This window comes from Austrofundulus limnaeus, unplaced genomic scaffold, assembly GCF_001266775.1.
Source record: "Austrofundulus limnaeus strain Quisiro unplaced genomic scaffold, Austrofundulus_limnaeus-1.0 Scaffold6, whole genome shotgun sequence".
NCBI lineage: Eukaryota > Metazoa > Chordata > Actinopteri > Cyprinodontiformes > Rivulidae > Austrofundulus > Austrofundulus limnaeus.
Window position 1 is genome coordinate 2,951,296 of NW_013952408.1, and position 15,524 is coordinate 2,966,819.

Here is a 15,524-nt window from a genome sequence, read left to right on the forward strand (position 1 = left end):
CTCTTACAGCACTTTACAGATCTGATAAGAAAGCCAAACAAAGAGAAAACAGTTGAGAGGACAGCCTCCATCCCAGTGAAATAGTCTGTGTCACCAGTAGGGAGAGACAGAGAGATGGGCGGTTTATAATCTCGTGGCCGGGGTTCGTTTTTTTTTTTTCTTCTTTTGAGTGGGACTGGATGGGAGGGAGCAGCAGCTTCAGTACCAGGCACTGCTCTCCCTCWGTACGGACTGGATAGACTGATAGAAAGAGGAGGAGGAGGAGGAGGCTCATACATGCTGCCGCCACCATTCCTGCTGCTGCTGCCTTTGTCGAACAGGGAGCTGCTTCGAGGCCACTTATAGCCAGTTGGATATTCTTTTTTTTTTTTTTTTTTTTTTTTTTTTTTTTTTTTTTTTTTTTTTTACGGAACCCGAAGCGGTGGATAACGGAGTGACGGACGTACCAATGTACTCGTTACACGAGAGCAGCGGACTGCTTGTGCTGCTGGTCTTTGCAGGACTGCAGGTAATTTCAGAGCTGACTTACACCGGACACTTTATTATTTTCATTTATTTATTTATTTCAATGAGCTGTTGCGATGCTCTTTGTTTGAGTTACGAACCGGGACGAGTTGGTAGCTCTCCACTAGGCACTTCGCTGGGTGTAGTTAGAAAAAAACACCATAAGTCGAGCACTAAATTGACGATAAAAGTCGCTGGAGTCGGGCAGCAATTACGAGCTAACTGTTCCCTTTTTTTTAATTGAACGCGCACGAGACGCTGGAACGAGCTGCATTTGAATGGATTACTTCAATTAAAAGAAGACATGGTTGTAAGCCTGATTTAGTAGTTCGCTGTCATGGAAGTTGAACGACGCAGGCCCAGATTAACCTGATTTGTTTTTGTCTTGGGTTTTATTTTTAGTTTAGTTTTATGGTTTGTGTAGGCTGCTGCATATGTTTGTGTTTTTTGTCTCGAGTTAATTGCCCTCACTGGTGGAAGTCATTATCGTAACTAGAGTGTAGTTTTCATACAGTTTATGTATAACCTAACCGACAATTATGTATAATATAGGGTGTGCACGTCTTTTTAAAATAATATATGAGAATATGTTGTGTAAATAAACGAGTAAATTGCATAAAAATGTGCTTATTCAAGGAGAGGCCAACTATCAGAGATAATTACTGATTTTTTTTTTTTTTTGTAACCAATTGAAAAAGTATCCAATAAGAGAGAGATGGAGAAAAAAAACTGAACAACCTGCTGCCTGTCTTGCAGGAGTCCAAACCCTCATCCTCCCATCATTTTGCAAGAATTTTCCATTTAAATTTCTCAGATTAGGAATGCCAACTGTCATGACTACCCACAATGCTCTTTTGCAGCAAGGTTATCTCCCTCTCTCTCTCTTTTCTTCTTTTGAGAGTGCATGCAAGCACATAAAGCCAGGACTGTGTTCCTGAAAGTTGGAATCAATCATGAGGTTGTGTGATGATGTACACTTGCACATCAGAGTACAACTGTGCTGTTTTTTTTTTTTTTTATGGGGGATATCATTTTGTGCTCTTCTTCGTTCTTTTCTGCYAAACAATGTTTTGTGCCAACTCTACATAAGCTTCAGTGGTTTTCATGGTTTTATTGTGTCTGTTTAGCAGCCACAACTTTTAGGTATTTTATAAAGACAGTTTGAGCAGATTTTTTTTTTTAAAGCCAAACAAAAAAAAAGACAAAGACGGAGGGTATTGATCAGTTCTTATCTGGCAGTCTCTTGGAAATAACATTTAAAAAAAGTGAATAGTTTTCCAGTGTTTATTCAGACATTCGCACATAGATGTGTATTCACCACTCAGTGGGGTTTTAAGCATTTGCTTTTTATTCTCTTGTTCCTGCACTTCAAAGTGAATGGTGTTTGTCCAGAGTGGTGTGTTGATCAGAGGGGGTTGGCAGAGAGTACCCTGTGCCTGGGCCCCTACCCTGGGACAAATGGGGCTTGTTCTTGCCTGGCCGTGCTTTTTGGCTAATGCTTAACCCTTTTGGCCTCATTATCCTAATTGCGGCCCCTGCTATAAAAACAACAGATGCTTTTGTACAACTGTGGGGACCTCRGAATGTGACCGAGAGAGTTAGGAGACATCGCAGTGCATTTTTGAAAAAAAAAAAAAAACAGTTGATTTATGACTTGTTTTTAACCCCCCCACACACACACCCAGATCACCATTTTCCTGCATTACAGATTGCAGCAGAGGCCAGGGGTGCCCCACCATGCAAGCCAGGCTTCACTGAAGATCTATACACTGTCGTGGTGCCAGATATCGCAGAGAAAGGATGGCCTCTTTTCAACTGTGAGTGTTGAAAATATTCCTTGTCTTGTTTTTATTCTGGGTGTTATGTCTGCGTTTYGAGTGTGGATACGTGTTGGCATGCTCATGAGCTGAGTGTGCACCCCCCCCTCCTCCGTGTGTTACATTTCAGGGGGAGGATCTGAACAAGGCTGACATATTTAAACAATTAGCTTCGGTGCAGTTGTGCGGTATTGCAAGTCATGTTTTTTTGCCTTGTAAACCAGCTCAAATGGGGTCCAACGTTGTTCTGCTCTGGTCCGTTTTGCTTACTTTCAGTTTTTCCTTCACGGCAGGCTTGCAGCAAGGTAGATTAAGTTTTAGATATATTGTGTTGGCTTCATTTTTTGCCTTCATTAGCATTTGTCGTTAAATGTTAACATTTTTTTCTTGTTTTTTTTAATGGAGGAAAACTTTCTACTGCTCTGAGGATGTTCATCACATTACAATGAATACAAAAATCAATTAAAAACAGATTTGAATACTTATGCAACTTTAATTGAGCAAGTAATTAAGTTATTCAACATTTCATAGTTTTTCATTATCTAATGCCATTATTATGCAATTGTGTTTTCATTTTCCAGTATATTTTCCATGTAGCTTTTAAATTAGCATAAATAATTCTACATTGTATAAGARGTTTTCCTGAAATCTTGCAGTTCACACTTATGTACGTCCACACTGGTTGAATAGCTTGTTGCAGTAATCCTGTKGGAAACCCAGCTTTAATATGCATGTCTGTTTTGACCATAAACATGATGTAAACAGGAAATAAAAATAAAAAAAATTATATGTTTGGATTAGTCATTTATATTGCGGCAGGTTTGACCACGATGCTTCGTTAGTTTAATGTTGGCAAATAAGAATGCAGCCACCGTGAAATGGCACACAAGTCCACAGACAGTAATAAAAACTGGAATATATCACCTGTGTGTCATTAGAGAGGGTTGGAGCCTTGAGGTCATTTGGGCCAGAAAGCCCTTCTCACTTGTGTTGGATTTCTCAGTGTGTGCCTAAAACTTGCACGCTGCTGCTGTTGTTGGTGTGAGTCAGAGWGGTGGAAGGGGGAGGCGGCGACGACACCGAGAGAAAAGGGAGAAAGGGAAGAGAGTAGTTAGATGGGTGGGTACTGCTTTCACCGAGCTTCGCCTTGTGCACAAGTTTCTGTTTGATCCTGCAGGTGATGGATTTCCCTGCGCTGGCGTGTGGATGAGCCGTGACCAGGGGTAATCGGGTTCTCTTTTGTTTGCCCCACCGCCACCCACCYCTACCTCCTCTCTTGTCTTTGCCTTCCCTTCCCCCCCAGCGAGTTGTTGCTACGAGATTTCCTTGACGGAGAGGGGCACTCCTGTGTCATTGTAATGCAGCGGGGCACAGCAGCGTGGGATGGTGTTAATGAAACTCCATTCTCTAATGAGAATCTCCTATGGCGTGTTTTGAAAGACAAAGCCCCCATAGTGTGGAAAGTGTTTTCAAAGTTTTTTTTTTATTTTTTGCTTTGTTTTTGACCAGTTGATAGAGCCTACTCCCAGTGTTGCTTCTTTAGCACTATTTTAGTATGTGTGTCTTGAAAGGTCTAAAAAAATTGAGCAAGAATATTAAACAACACTCAGTATTTTACAATAGCTTGAGCCTGTATTTTGCTATAAATAACACTCGGCTGATTTCAGTAGGCACAGATGTCTGCTCGCTTTATTGATGAGTGGTCATCACTTGTCTTTTGGTTCAGCTGGCTTATTTGAAATAGGATCTGCTTGAGTGTCTGTGTAATACTATCAGAAGAGTGTACAAGACGTCAGTAATATGACTCTATATTGCATTTGAACCCAGATATACATTGGACACTGCATGGGTGAGCTGTTATATATTGTTCTCCCTTCTAATTACATCATTGTCTATCTTGTTGATTAGGAGAATACACATCCTGGGGCCTATGTGGAAATGTCTGCTGTTGTCATGTAAACAGTAGACATTGTATGTGCTAACGTGATGACGTCCTGCGGTTTTGATAATGGTTATTGTGGCCAGCCAGTTAGGAGTTAATCGCGTTCTGTTGGCATTAACTAAACTTTAACATTTGAATGGCCAAATGACTCCTGATTGGCTTTCAATAGATGAAAGAGAAAAACAAGTCAAAGAGCAACACAGCGAAAGGCCTGATAGGACATTGCTTGTGCTACGAAAACTTGTCTCCAGTGATCCATTAAAAAGAGGCTGAGCTCATTGTTAGTAAATGCAAAATCACATCAGGCTTGAGAGGAATACCCTCCAAAGCTGCCCTGACCTTGCTTTTACGCCTGGAATATTTGCTCTGCTCTGATATACGGTGACGAGAAATGACCAAACACGGTTACCTGTTCCTATAAACACAATAAAAGCTAAAGGCTTTTATCTGTGCAGGATTCCCTCTTATCTTGTTTAGTTGTTTTGATGAAGTGACTTGTTTTACTAGATTTCATTTAATTTGAGGGATGCTGTGGCTGCGGGTGGTTTGCCCCTGGGTATCTAATACAATTCTGGTGACTTTGGAGAGCTGACACACATTATGACATTTTTTTTTTCTTGATGAAGCAGAGCAGCAAAAGCAAGTCAGTCTGAGCATTATTCAGCAGAGGTTTCCCCTCCCTAAAACTAGGTTAATGAAAAGCCCAAAAGCTTAATTGAACTTAATGGGTCCTCTTATTCTGCCATCTCTACCCATCATTTTCTATTCTGCTTCCATTTTACTTTCCTCCACCCCTCAACCCTGCCTTGTACTTTATTTTCCTGACAATTATGCAAGCTCTGGCGATGGAAAAAGAGGTACGCTTCTAGTCAGCTTTGGCCTTGGTTCAAGAGCTTTTAATGTGAAGGTGATGAGAGGGTCCAGTTAGTTGGCTTCACAAACCTTTGGGGAGCTGGGGGTGAGTCTGGGGTTTACAGTTGACCAGTTTAATTACGTCGTTGAAACAATTAGTGTCAACGTCAGTGGTGCGAACATCAACAAGGAACCTCTCTTGGGCTGAACATGTCTGATCATTTTCAGTTAATCTGTCATTAAGAATAATTATGTCCTTCTGCTGTGTTTGTGTAAGGTAAACCTTTTTAAACAAACCAAAACTCAACTTTATGACAACACAAACAGGCTTGTGAAATGTCAAAGTCTGCACTGACTTACGTTTTTGGGTTTTCTCTGGTCTGTTAGGAATCCAACGGTCCTGTTTAAAGCTGGAACCCCTTGTATGTGTTTTTAAGGGGGCCCCAGCATTTGGTAAGACATGACCCTGCTTAACCCTCCCGTGTAAACTGGGGCAAGTACTCTGCAACAACCTGGCCCTTTTTTTTCCTCTGGGCCCAGATTGGAAATGAAACTGGTGGGATTTTGGTGAGGTATGAATGAGAGACCAGTTCCAGAGGTCCCGACACGTCACCACGGAGGCCTCAAATGCACGACCTTATGTTACCCTATGTTATTGTGACCTTTAGGGGTGATCATAGATCATTTAGAGAAATAAACACAGGCAAAATCTGGAGGAAAAAAAAAACTCCCTAAAGATTTCAGGATTGTGCTCCAGTCAGGTTTATTAGTTTAGCCCTCAATGAGAACATTGAATAGTTCCTGTTTTGGTATTAGCTCAGGTCAAAAAGGAAAAGTCTCTGGAATCGAATGTCAGCTAAAGCATAAAAAAACAGACCTGCTGTCTTTTGTTTTTGAGGTGTAGGAGGTATGTTTTAATCTGTGTCATTGCTAAAAAAATCACAAACTGACTGGCTTTGTTTGATTTCTTTTTCAACTAGGTGCTTTTGAGATTTCAGGCCACACATTAAAAAGTTTAAGAGCAACATGAGATGTTTTTTGAAGTTTGTGCAGCTGCTGCATGTTTCAGATATACTGTGTATTTTTTTTTTTTTTGTCACCATGGGACCTCATAAGTAAACCTATGGTCATCCTTGTTTCCTTTTTTTTTTTTTTACAAGAGTTCATACTTAAACACTTTAATTGCTTATTTTTTGTCAAAGCCTCAGGCAGCAGTTAAGACTTGAAATTTGTTTTAAACTGCAGTTCATTTCCCCCATCCCCCACTTCTTTTTTTTTTTTCCCCTGAAAGTGGATCAATAAATTCAGGGTCTTTGTTTGCTAAGATCAATATGTTGTAATGAAGGCTGTGTTCCAATACTGAGCTAAGGCATCACCGGCACAGTGGGGTTGAATTTGGGTTAGTCTTTATTGTAACCAGCCTACATAAATTGGATTTTATTTTGCTGTCACTCTGCCTTTTTTTGTTCCCTTTGAACACATTGGCCTTCATAATCACCACATATTGTGACGRCAGATTGAATCTTGGCTTTACAGATTTTGGAAAGTAGCCTCATGCATGTTGCTTTTGTAACAGTTTAACAAAGTTAGTTGTGAAATAATRGTAGTGACACATAAAACCTAAATTTACTGGCTTTTGAAGCCTGTTTGACAAAACAAACAACTTTTTTTTGTATGTTTGACCTTCTTATCCGTTTTGAACTTAMAATTATTACTCTTGTGCTTGTGGAATGCCTAAATGTCAAGCTGGTGTTTTGTAGTGGCCATATATTAGCTTATACAGTCTCTCATCACCTCTGTTCATATCACTCTTATCAGCTGCAGGCTGTGCCCTCTACCTCTGGCACCGGACCATATACTAGTGACATTGGACGGTAGTTAACGTGTCCCTCTCTGATGCTTGAGTGTGTTTGTGTATGTGTGTGTAAGGTGTTTGTCCTTGGCATATAATTATCTTGGTCTGCCCATGGAGCTCTTGATGCTGTGAACAAATATTCTGGTGACAGAGATTTCCACGGCCATCTGCCTTTGTTAACTTTGGATTTGAGTGAAAATGACCACTCAGACCGTGCTATGTAATCTGACTGAGACACAAAAGGTGGTCATTTATCTAGTTGGGTGTAGCTGCATCAAAATTAAAATTTCTATAATGATCCGGAGGGCTAAATATATACAGTAGCTTTGAAAGTGCAGACTTTTTGTTGAACTGCTCTTCTTCAACTTTGATGCTTAACTAGAAATGTAGAAAACTGATACTGTATGTATGCTGTCGTTTGAAGAGAGCAAGAAAAAAGATTTATTGCTATAAATCAATCTTTCTTTGTTTGCTCATTACATGAGAAGAATCCAGGCTCATACTGCGGCGTGTCTCGTAGTGTTTCTGATGTGTTTTATTTAATTTGAAGAACACACAGAAAGTGCATAACATGACCTCTCCGTATAATGAGGTCATGTATAAATAGCTGTATTGACCTGGCTTTCTGCATATGCCTCCATGAAACTAGGAGAGTGTTATTTTTCACAAGTGAAATGCTAGAATCCATGTGGAAAAGAAAGTGCCAGCTTGCACCCTGAAGACAATACATCAGCAGTACGGACTAAATTGTTTACTTTTTCAAGGGCTGATTTGTGGGTTACAGTGCCATTTTTCTTCTGAGGACAGCCATTTTTGGCTTGTAGAGCAAACGATTCCRCATCTTTTAGATTTTCTTCCTAAAAGGAAACTCTTGTCTGTGTTTCTCCATCTGTTTATTGCACAGAAACACTGTTCGATTTTTCTTCTTGCTTATGCCTGTTTTTTTATTTTATTATGTTAAGCTTACACGAGTGTAAAGAGGACTCTGTCCTCACGTGTGAAATTGGCAGGCACATAAAAAAGGAGCCACTCCTATTTCTCCCACTGCTTACTCATTCACTTAAATCTTTTGTTCATATTGCACTACATTTAGCTGCAGATTCTATTCTTCTAAACAGACAGGCGTGCATTCATTTGCTGCTCGGGCGCAGATTCAACAGCAGTACCTGTCTCACGTAGCTGTGAATGACAGACAGCGAGCAGACAACAGTGCCTTTGTGTGCGGTGTCAGACAAGGATGCTAATGCTGGAATACATATATTAATGAGGCTGTTTGAGCAAATCAAGAAAATAAAGACAACCCTACATCCTTGTGTTTTTTAACCTTTTTCTGTATGCAAGTGGCACACACAGTTTTGCAAACCTCGTGCTATATGTTGACGAGTCGGCACAAATTTCCCCGGTGCGATTCTTCTGACAACAAAAGAGAAATTTGACGCAGTGACATGTTAACTGACCCAGATACTGTCACCATGTTCACAAAGGCCAGTATCCTGCCTGGGAAGAGATGTCTACCTCCTGCACGCCACGTAAACTATTGTGTTCCTTAGCAGGCTTCAATTTCAGTGCTCCAGTGCTTTTCTGGACAGTAGCCTCTGATGTCCCTAATCTTCTGACATTCTCGATCTGGCCTCCTTTTATTTAGTCCTCTGTCACCCCGACCAATTATTTCCATGTTGTTCCTTTCCCCTCTTTGTCACTAGGGGCTTTAAAATGTGGGAGCTCCCTTGGCTCCATACAATGATTGATGTGTCGTAATTGGGTAATTCAAGGACAATACTGTAGCATTTCCCCCGTTTTATTCGGCAACTGAATTTGTTTCCTGCAGTGACCTTGGCTGCCTCGTGGCTTCAGTCATGCGTGTGATGTTTTGTTTTAGTTGTGTGGGTAATATTTTTGAAATATGGCTTTCTGAGGTTTTGAGGAACATTTATTCTTTTRGATGGCATTCGAGATGACTTTTTGTGGTTTGAATTTGGCAGTTTTGGGAATATTTCCTATTTAAAAACCATATGCCCACGATTAATTGCCTTTTGTAGCAACTAAATCTCTGTTTAATCTTGATTGGTGGTTGGGATTATTGATTTCCTTCATCCTCTCCCAACAGTGGGCTCATCAGATAACCTCATGTAGCCCACCAGATTACTTGTCTCAAGTGATCTACAGTTACCAGGCCTTGCTGACACTATTGTCTGCCATAACCACAGATATTATGATTGACCTGCAGCAATTTCTAGTCTCCATTTCAGTGCACACAGTATAGCAGTGAACAACTGATCGCTTTGTGTTCAGCCTTGTCCGAGTTTATATTATCTGTCCCTCTGTCGATATTTACTGAGGCATTAAAGAGCGTGCAGCATGTCGCCAATTTATTTCCTGTAGCATTGCAACCAGAGCTGGACAAAGGCTGGAGGGGGGTATGTTCTTCCTGAAGGATTTTCACTGGTGCAAACTGAAGATCTGCTGATTTCTAAAATATGTTCATCATCAGCACCAAAAACAGTTGTCTGAATGCATAAAGAGCAGATGGCACAGGAGTGTAAATGTACTTTTGATTAAAATTTTGTTWGTAAATGACTCTCAACCTTATGTTTTCAGCACAATAAACTGATATAATGGAATGGCTCTATTTACTGTTAAAAAGAGATTTTGGAAATTGCATAATTGAATAATACTTTCATAAATCCCAGAATGAAAATTCTATTATTACATAATATTATTGGAAATATAAAAAAGAAACAACATGATTTAGATTGTTTTTTTTCTGTTCAGTGTGTAAGACTGACGTGTTTCTGGTTTTTAATGCTGCAGAACTGAAAAAGATAAAGCAGCTGTATGCATCGGTTAGTTTTCTTGTCAGAAAGTTGCGTAGAGACGCATTAGGCTCTAGATTATCTTCCTGCACCAATGTTTTGTGAAAACAAATATTCAACTTCCAGACCTTGCAACTGTGTTTTGTTAGTGCATCATTTTCATCTCTGGGTTTTTTTTWATTATTATTTTTTTGTTTCTGTTTTTCAGCAATCTGATTTAGCCCATGTTGATCAAGGGAAGATGCTATTTAAATTTCTCCTTCACACTTTTGTGTTTTCGTCCTGCCCTACATTTGCAATATCTCCTCCTCCTCCTCCTCRTTTCATTTCAGACATTACCTGGGCTTTTGGAAACTCAAATTAGGTACTCCTGCTTGTAAACAACCCTCCAGTTGGGATGGTTAGTCATCACAACTAATGCCAGAAGTAACACCAGAAAACATTTACACAGCACAGTCTCCAAAGCAGCAAGAAAAACACACATTTCTTAAAAAAAAAAATAAGTATTTTGCCTCTTATTCAGCTAATAAACAATTATGGTTTAGGTTTTTTTCTTTTTGTATCTAGAGAAACAAAAACTATATAAAAATGTTAGCTGTATGTTGTGTTTTCTTGGTTTATAATGTTGCTCAGCGTTGCCATTAATAAGCTTGATAAAGTCAAAACTTTTTAATGGCTGAAACACTAAAGTGCTATCCTTTTGATCTGTTCTCATTATGCTATGCACAACTGCATAAAAGCAGTTTGTAGATGCAAACCCCCACTGCTCCCAACCTTTCTTCTGATTAATCCTAACAACAATACTCTCCATCTTATGTAGGTCCTGTGTCAGCTCTTCACTCTTACATTAAGTGATCTAAGCACTGTGACCTTTGCAGACGATAAGCTTCCATTGGCTGACTTGAAGAATTCGCAATAATGGCGTCGGCCATTAATTCATGGCATTGCAAACCATATGAGGGCTATGAGCCAAGGTTATTGACCTTTCACGCCTGTCACTATTGATAGAGGGAACCAGACCCAGGAGGAAAATGAATTGTGCTTATTAGGAAGTGAGACTTGGTATCAAACCCAGTGGGGGAACTTTACTCTGTACTTTTTTTTTCTTTTCTTTTTTTCACAACTTAAATAATTACTTTTCAACAGTGTTTGACCAACTCCCTGCGAGTAGAACTGGGCAGCTGGAGTTGCACTTAATCATTTTCTTCTAGTAATGCTTCTGCAAGAGATCAAAGTCTAGTAAGTACCTGAAGGATTAATGCACATATTAGGTTCAGGTTTTGTTCACATCGGTACATTTTTATGTTACACAAGTTTGAAACAAACATTTGCTTTTTTACAGATGAGTTTCAGCCAACACACTTAAAAACACATTAAGTATAAATGTATGTAGACTCTGGTAATTATTGCTAGTATTAAGACACTGCTAATCAGGTCTGATGATTTTATTTTTTGTTTTTTATGAAAAAAAACTCATAACTGAGCAAGAGGAACAAGGGTAAGATGTGTAATGACTAACAATTGGTTCATTTTTGTTTTTAAATGCAAGTCCTCTGTTTTTACATAGCACAGATGGGATAGAATTGTGGTTTGTGAAAGTACATGTTTTGGGACCTCCTTGGTACTGTACAATGTGTGCCTATATTTTAAAAAGAGGTTCACTGTTCAGAAGGGACAATCTGTCATATATTTTTAAGGATATTGCTTAGTTTGAACACAGWACTGCTGCATGAACCATTGCTACAGTGTAGCTGGTTTAATATTGGACATTTATACAAGTTTTGACATTTTTTSTAGAAAAATTAAACAAAACACATAGACTTGAGATATGAAATACTAGGTTTTAGCCAATCAATTACATCTGATCAGCGCACACTTTTATTTGCCTTTTTAATTATACATGGCCTCTAAGGGTTGAAAGTCTAGTGTAGAACCTTCTTGTGCCCAACTATCAGAAAGTCCCTACAGTTCTCTAGTCTGAAAAAAAATTCCCTTGTTGCGTAATGTCTCCGCACACAGACTTGAGCAGAATTACTTTTTAGTCATACACTTTGAAAAGTTACAGTGGATGATTTAGTGAATTACTCATCAAAGTTCTTCCAGCGGACTTTATTTTACCCACAAATCCTTAGATCAGTGTGGGTTTGAGATTTATTTGTACATTAGTTGCTGTATGACAGTAAAAGAAAGCTGAACAAGCAGAAGGACATTTGAATAAAGTGAAACATGGGAAGAATGCTGGGTGGACTGTGGAGAAATACAGCCATAGACAGAGAAGATTGAGCACATGTTATTTCAGCTCTGTCCTCCCCCAGAGCTTCCAGTCTCTAAATCCCAGTGGGAGGCATGCATTTATATTGGATCAACATACTATGATGGTATTTTTCCAACTCCACTTCTTGTTTTCATAATCATACCCAGTCCCTTATGGGGTGCAACTAAAACCATTTTTATTGACTCTGGAGAAGCTTATCTCTGCCTAATGTACTGGGATGGAATTGTGGTCCTACGTCTGTGCATGGGATCACAGTCCTATCCCTGTGGAAATAAGCAATAGATGAAAACAAAGAATTTGCGCTATAAAAATGCTATAGTTATAAAACAACTGCCCAAGTGTGGTCCACTGTAAGGATCATTTTAATATTGTACATTCATCTTCATTATATACACCTCAAATATTGCAAGCAGGTATTTTTTTCCTATAGAAAAATAAACAGAATTATTAACTTTTTTTTTCAATCACTGTAGTAATAATTTAGAAGAACTTGAATCTTTAGTGTTTATTTTAGGCAAAGCTAAATGATTATGATGATATAAAAAGGGCTAATGTAGGAGAATTGTGTGCTTGGGCGTGCTGTTAATCAGTGAAATTCATTTGTGTGTCAGAGAAAACAAATCTGCACACTAAAGTGGACTCTTCATCAAAATGTACAGTTTGTACTAAATAAAGAAAAAATAACGTCTTGGGCTGTGGGTAACAGAGCTGGGTATGAGTGGGAGTGCATATTCTGAATCTGAAAGTCCCCACAGTGACAAAGCTTATACCTCAGGCTGGGGGAAAAGAAGGAAGTTGGTGTAAAAACAATATTTTAGGACCACAATCACACTAGAACTAAATATAGTTGTCATTTACAACATGTAATTCGCAAACAATTTAAAACAGTGACTTTTTTTGTACAAAGTTGCACATTTCTTGGAATTGTCCAAAAAGAAAATTGCACAATAATGTGATTTTTTTTTTGTGCGAATAGCCTCATTCACCCCTTTTTTTTAAATAATCACATCTAAAGAAGGTAATGAAATGTAAAAGTTCTGGATTTTCAATTTCAAAAGGTTTTTTCCCTTACAGTGGAGTCATTTTGTGGTTTGGAACTAAATGCAGCATTTTATGCKAAGCATTTCTCTTGAAGGTCCTAAATTTGTCAAGAAAAAGGATATGAAGTCACTTGGATAACATCACTCCTTTTCGTCACTTTCGCAATCATGCCAAATTTAGAAGAAGAAAAAACACACATGCATTTTTATACCATTTTTAGACCTTCCTAACTGTGCTGTGGTTATGGGTGTTGGTAATGGATTGAGACATTACTTTCATTAACCTGTTGGCTGTCCTAATGCTCTGCTTGATGTAGTATGTAATTTAAAATATCTGTCAGTGGTTGATAGAACTGTCAATCAGAAACTCACAGTGTGAATACTCAGGCTGACCACTTTAGTCCATTAGTCAGTAAGGTTTTGGTAGAAAAGATTTTAGTTTGCTTTCATGGTGGGAAAATAACTTTTTCTTYATTCCTGAAGCTTAACATATTTAAAACAGTGGCTGAGTTATTAAACAAAAACTAAAAAAATCWATATAAATTAAATTGTGAAGAACATCTTCAAGAACAAGGAGTGTCTAACTCAAACTGAAGAACTCGTACTCTGAGGAGAAACTGGTATTGGGACGCCTCTACCAAAAACAGTCAGATTGAAATAGATTTATTGTCCCCCGTCGCCGAGGTGRGGGACTTAGAAATGCTCTCCACCCGTCTGTCTGTGACGGGGGGACATCAGCGACTGTTGGTGTTGAGTTCTATCTTATTTTCATCAAACGTTTGTTTAAAGCTACTGTCCCACCTCACATGCACATGACTTGACTTCAAAGATTTTAGTGGATAAATGGCAGGAAAAAAAGGGGAAAAACAGTGGTGAACCCGTTTTGCATGTTTTCCCTTCGCCCTACCAAGAATGTGTTGTCAAGGAGGGCTGAGGTCAGCAGAGACAAACACTACTTTGTTGGGTGACTAGTGGGCAACATTGGGTTGCATTGTTCTGTTGAAATATTGGCTGTTTGATTGAAAGCATATTTATTTATGAGCTGTCATGCTGTGTATTAGCTTTATTTAATTTAGACTGCCAAGCAGATCATCTGCAACCTCATAATTAGAATATTTTGCAGTTATGCATCTGGTGCTTTTTGCAAGACTTAAAAATGATGTACACCCTGAAGATTCCTGACACACACTAGGTTACATATTAATGTGGAGACGAGCAACATGGCTTTTTTATACAATCAAGAGTACATTAAAATCCACTTAAGCACAAAAAAGCCTTTTTTTGAGATTATAATTTATTCATAAAGTGCTTTAAAGCATARAAACATGCAGTAAACTATCCTAAGGTCAACAGTTTCTGGATTGTAAGGATGATTCAGCTGCAGTTTGGTRGCACAACTGCTTAACAGACACATGTGGCAGATGTTACTGTTATTATTAGAAGACAAAAATGAAACAAAGAACCCCAGCACCATGAAGTGATTTTGTATGTGTATCTGTGCAGCAGAAGGTGCTGTGCTCTGAGCAGTTGCAAAAGCATTCTATGAAACAACCTCAACAGTGCAGTGTCTGGCCTTTTCTCAGTCTATCCTGTGATCTCTGACTTCCATTTATTGTTCTGTCCACAGTGAGCTCAGAAAATGCAATTCTACCATCATTGATTCGTGTCTGTTTGAAATAAGGCGGTCCAGACACYGGGCACATGAATAWTTTTTTTTCTTTACCATTTTTTCTTATCTCCCTTTCTCTCCTGTCTGTATCTTTTTTTTAAATCCATTCTCTTGACATGCCTCGTAGCTGTGGAGATGCTTCCTTAGCTGCATGTTATGGCTTTCACCAAACCACTGAGGGGTCTAAAGCTTGTGTACACAAGCAGCTGTGTGCTACTGTAGAAATGTGTTCTGTCCAGGATGAGTGGGGATTGGCACGTCTTCTGCCTATTTCATCTGCTCAAAAGTGACAGCTGGGCGATGTTTTTTTATTTATTTCATTTCTCTCAGATGAGGAAGACAGACTGGGGCATTAAGTCATAAASAGAAAGTCAAAAGTGTGACAGAGTAGAGCAGTGTAGCCCCTAACGATGGCTGTTATGTGTTATGACTGAGTTTTGACATAACTCTTTTCAGAATGCCCTAACACAATAAAAATCTGCGTGTGTTGTTAATTTTTTTCTTCACATTTTTTGCTGTAAACAAGGTGTTGTAATGGTAGGAAAGGCATAAGACAAGTAATTTATGTGTAGAGAAGAAGCCCGAGATGAGACCTCCCTTCGGGATTAATGGGAGTCTCTGTGTCTGTTCACAGGAAAWATGAAAGGCCCTTTGTTGGTAAAGGACTTGCTGCTGCCAGCAAATAACTACCCCCTGTCATATCAAAAAATCCCCCAACCTCTAAATTCATTGCCTCCTCTGCTGCTCATCCTTCACC

The 15,524-nt window shown here is 39.0% G+C and overlaps 1 protein-coding gene across 1 annotated transcript in view; it reads left to right on the forward strand.

The window, feature by feature from the left end:
• The first annotated feature begins 151 nt into the window (after positions 1–151).
• cdh2 (cadherin 2, type 1, N-cadherin (neuronal)) overlaps positions 152–15,524 on the forward strand; it is a 59,316-nt gene continuing 43,943 nt past the window's right edge. The window contains exons 1-2 of the mRNA XM_014030577.1: positions 152–508; positions 2,213–2,321. Coding sequence (XP_013886031.1) covers positions 449–508; positions 2,213–2,321 — 169 coding nt within the window. The 5' untranslated portion in view covers positions 152–448. The remainder of the gene's footprint in view (positions 509–2,212; positions 2,322–15,524) is intronic.